The sequence below is a fragment of the Sinocyclocheilus anshuiensis genome, unplaced genomic scaffold, assembly GCF_001515605.1.
Source record: "Sinocyclocheilus anshuiensis isolate Anshui unplaced genomic scaffold, SAMN03320099.WGS_v1.1 scaffold1815, whole genome shotgun sequence".
Lineage (NCBI taxonomy): Eukaryota > Metazoa > Chordata > Actinopteri > Cypriniformes > Cyprinidae > Sinocyclocheilus > Sinocyclocheilus anshuiensis.
In genome coordinates, this window is record NW_015551104.1 from 303,414 (window position 1) to 308,413 (window position 5,000).

Below are 5,000 nucleotides of genomic sequence, written 5' to 3' on the forward strand. Positions count from 1 at the left end.
ACACACACACACACACACACACACACACACAAAGACAGATACACACACACACTGAGTGAACAAGCCACGCCCACAGACACTTCTGATTGGCCCATCAGTTAACATCTGCATAATTTATGCAGCACAGCAAAGATGAGCTATTTTTAATTTGGTAAAAACAACCAATATCAGTTTATTTTATATGAACAACATATTTGCACATGCTTCTACATGATTAATTATATTTCATTGGTTATAATTCTGATCAATAATAGATTAATACATACATTCAAAATAATAGTCATAAATATTATTAAAATACATAGAGCATATATTTGGTGGAAAGCAGCATTAAAGTGGGACTATTTAATTTGGTAAAAACAACCAATATCAATTTATTATTTACTATTTACTATGAAAACATCGTATTTGTATTTTAGGTGATGTTAATTTGTTGCTTCGACATGATCAATCAATTTACTCGATTGGCAAGTACAAAGCGACTTATAGGTTCATCAAATTTTAATTTGAAACGGTTTTAACAATTTTACATTTTTTAAATTGTAAGTATAAAAATAAAGAGTAATAATATATAATAAATTAAAAAGTGCTAAAAATAGTTTAATACATTTAAAAATTAAGTACATTATATCTGCATAATTTCTAGTTAATATTGGTTAAAAACCTCTAATTATTGTGAATATTTGTTAAACTTGGGGTTTAATGAAAAACCCTTCTTTGATTTATCTTTATTGTTATTTATATTTAATTTATATTATATCATTACAAAAAAATTCATTTATTTATAAGTTCATAATTCCCAAAATATTTAATACAAAATCATCCATATCTTTTATTCATTAATTTATTCACATGTATTTTTATTTATTTGTTATGTTTACGTTCATAATTTAATCCCACATGTATTTAATACAAAGTCCTCCTCACGTGCCATTTACTCATTTATATTTATTTGTATTTAATAATAATTTTATTTATTTATTTATGTATGTATTTATTTATTCATTTATATTTTAAGGTTCACAATTTATTCCCAAATATATTTAATGCAAATTCCTCATGTGTTTTTTTTATTTATTAATTGATATTTTTTTGTTTATTTTTGAGTTTATAATTCATTCCTTATACAACATCCTCCATATTTGCATGTTATTTATTTATTCGTAAGTTCATAATTCATTCCCTAATAACAGAAAGTCCTTTATCAGAAAGTCCTCCATGTATGTATTTGTCTCTTTGATTATATTTGCTCTATTTGTCTGAATAAGTGCAGTGGCGTGGGGTCTGACCTGCACCGTGATGAGTTTGCGTTCGCGGGGTCTGCCGTCGGGCCACTCCTCACCGAAACACAGATGAATATCGTAGAGCGGAGACTCAGACGACAGCATACCACGCTGATGAGCGATCACACCTGCACACACACAACACTATTAATAACACATTTTTTTGTTGTTTTGTTTGTTTTTTTAATTTTACTTGGAATCGCATACAGTTAGGGCTGGGCGATAATTCTATAGCGATAATTACCGCGATATAATTTTACTCGATAAAACGATAAGAAGAGTTCGATAAATGTTCGATATAACGTTTATGCACCAAAAGCGGAACGAAACAGAGCAACTCATTTGAATCGCGCCACACAGACCGTTTATCCACGCTGCGCGAGCTCTAAGCAGCGCTGTGAGATCCAGTGTGAAGCGCTTGAATTCAGCGATGAACACAAATGACTCGATGAGTTAAACTAGTTTAATGCCAAATAGGGCTGGACGATTTTCCCGATTTTATAGATTAATTCGAATTTATTGTTTTGCCACGATTTTATTTTTTAGAAATCGAGGAATCGCGATTTTGAATAGAAATATTACCAAATGTTAGAATTAGACACTCTGACAATATGCCGGTGATAACAGTAAAGAGAAAAGAACGATCCAACTGCATGTCGGCGCACATGATTAACCGCTCACGTGTGACTAGGCTTGCCGCGATAGACGGTGCTGACGGTGATACCGGTGTTAAGCCGCAACACTGGTTACGTCACTTGCCCACCGCGTCGTTTTGATTTTTTATAGAAATAAAAATAATTTAGTTCAGTAAAAGAACAGACACTACAATTAAAAACTGAACGCGGCTGCTCAATGCAGAGTGCCGAACGACAGTCGCATCACAGATCAGATTTCATATTTGTGATTAAGCTATATCATGTGTGCATTTATGCTGAATGTTTTTAGACTACTGTTTTTCATTCAAATAGGCTACTTAAAAACCATATAGTTATATTTTTACCATGGTATTGAGGTGCTATACATGTGGTTTTAACTGTGATTATCATGATCAAAATGTATGCTACAATGGAAGACCAATGGTTAATAAAAAAAAAAACTCAAACAGAATAATTAATTAGGCAATAAAAAATGTGGTTGCTGCAATTGTTGCAGATGATACTGATTTTGATAATAAACATAAATTTGCATCTGCATCCTAACGCAAGCTACTATCAAATGTGCATTTCTAAGGGACAAAAAAATTTTAATATTATAATTAATATTATCAGGCAACACAAACCTGTTTCTTGATTTGAAACAATATTACTCATTGGAACATAGACCAATGCTTAATAAAAAAAAAAAAACGGTCCGAATAAATGTAACCATATAAAACTGAGGTTGCTATAATTTTTACAGATGTTACTGATAATGAACAAATATTTATCTCTGCAGTAACTCAAGCTACTATCAAATGTGCATTTCTAAGAGACAAAAAAAGTATATTATTATTATTAATATTTTCAGGCAACCCAAACCTGTTTCTTGATTTGAAACAATATCACTCATTAGAACACTTAGCAGAAACTAAGAAATACATTTTTCCATTTAGATATGTATTTTGTTAAGGTAAATTAATGGTCTGGTTTCTACAAGTTTTTGGCCATATCGCCCAGCCCTACATACAATATAATAAAATAAAAATTAATAAAACATACAAATAAAATTTAATAATATTTATATCATTATTTATAGTATAATTCAATAGCATCTCACAAGCATGAATGCTGATGATTAATTGTCACAGAAATAATTACAAATAATGATCTTATTCTGTATTGTTCATGTCACTTTTTTTTTTACTTGGAATTATATATAATAAAAACAGGCCCATATGATTAACTTCAATGCTGTGAAAATTAATAAAGATCTATAGAAATAATTATAATATAATAATATAATATGATATTACATTAGCTTGTCATGACCCTGAATTTTGTGCTGATGATTCATTTCTGTTTTGTTCTGTTTTATAGCATATATAAATATAAATATAAATTCTGTGTTTTTCTGTCAATATGGGGTGCTGTGTGTACATTAATGAGGAAAAAAAATTAACTTAAATGATTTTAGCAAATGGCTGCAATATAACAAAGAGTGAAAAATTGAAGGGGGTCTGAATACTTTCCGTACCCACTGTATATATATATATATATGATCTGGCCCATATGATCTACTTTAATGCTGTGAAAATGTATAATATTTATAGAATTATCTGTAATATAATATAATATAATATAATATATAATACTGTATGGGCTGTCACCATCATAAATTTTGTGCTGATAATTAATTGTCATCCAAATAATTATGATTAACAATTTAATTGTTTTGATCACTTTTGATCAACAGATCCATTTTTTTATTGGAATTGTAAATGATAATAATAATAATAATAATAATTGGGATTATACAATTTACTTTAATGCTGTAAAAATTAATATTCAAAGAATTAAGTATAATATAAAATAAGATATAACATAATATAGTCATAAAAATGTTATTTCACTTCGAATCATATATAGTATAATAAAATAAAATAGGCCCATCTGATTTACTTTAAAACAGTGAAAATGAATATTTCTATACTTAATTATTTGTAATTATAATACAATGCAGTCTGATTAAACCCACAAGCCTTTATTCTGTATAAAGGCAGACACGATATCACGCTCATCTTCAAGCACTGCCTGTATTACTCCTCTGGTGTCATGTGACTGCGCTCACTCACCGCTGAGGAAGGACTCGAGGCAGAAGAGCTTGACCTTGTGCTGGCGCTCGATCAGGTTGGGCATGTTGGGGTTGGGCGCGCAGGGGCCGGACCAGTACACCTTACACTGGCAGAGGCGCACGGCATAGATGTCGTGTCCGCTCACCTCCAGGATGAGTCCGCGGTCCATCACGTCCAGCAGGCGGCTGGTGAACACTCGCTGCTTGTCGTTAGTGATGTGTTCGGTGGAGGGGAAGCGCACCTGCTCCAGACTGACCGGCCCGAACAGCTCCTCCTGGTTGACGATGGGCCCCAGATCGCCGTAGAACAGACGGCAGCCCTGCGGGTTACTGACGATCACCGGCGGACACACCTCCTTACCGCGGTAATAGAACTGCACCTCCAGATCCGTCACTAAACACACACACACAGGGCATTGTGGGGGATATCGGAGCAGATATTGCATTACAAGGCCACAAAAATTCACATTTTAGACCAAAATGTCAATTGAACATGCAGAATTGTATAAACACATTAATAATTATAAAACGGAGAGTTCCGGTCCTTGATTCTGAGTGTTTAGTGTGTGTGTGTGTGAGTGTGAGAGTGTGTGAGTGCGAGTGCAAGTGTGCGAGTGCGAGTGTGTGTGTGTGTGTGTGTGAGAGAGTGTTTAGTGTGAGTGTGTGAGAGTTTAGTGTGTGTGTGTGAGTGTTTAGTGTGTGTGTGTGTGAGTGTGAGAGTGTGTGAGTGCGAGTGCAAGTGTGCGAGTGCGAGTGTGTGTGTGTGTGTGTGTGAGAGAGTGTTTAGTGTGAGTGTGTGAGAGTTTAGTGTGTGTGTGTGAGTGTTTAGTGTGTGTGTGTGTGAGTGTGAGAGTGTGTGAGTGCGAGTGCAAGTGTGCGAGTGCGAGTGTGTGTGTGTGTGTGTGTGAGAGAGTGTTTAGTGTGAGTGTGTGAGAGTTTAGTGTGTGT

The 5,000-nt window shown here is 33.6% G+C and overlaps 1 protein-coding gene across 1 annotated transcript in view; it reads right to left on the minus strand.

The window, feature by feature from the left end:
- LOC107662833 (interferon regulatory factor 6-like) overlaps nt 1-5,000 on the minus strand; it is a 10,566-nt gene that overhangs the window by 1,323 nt on the left and 4,243 nt on the right. The window contains exons 6-7 of the mRNA XM_016452949.1: nt 4,054-4,446; nt 1,290-1,411 (exon numbers count right to left, since the gene is read on the minus strand). Of these exons, the coding sequence (XP_016308435.1) occupies nt 1,290-1,411; nt 4,054-4,446 (515 nt within the window). The remainder of the gene's footprint in view (nt 1-1,289; nt 1,412-4,053; nt 4,447-5,000) is intronic.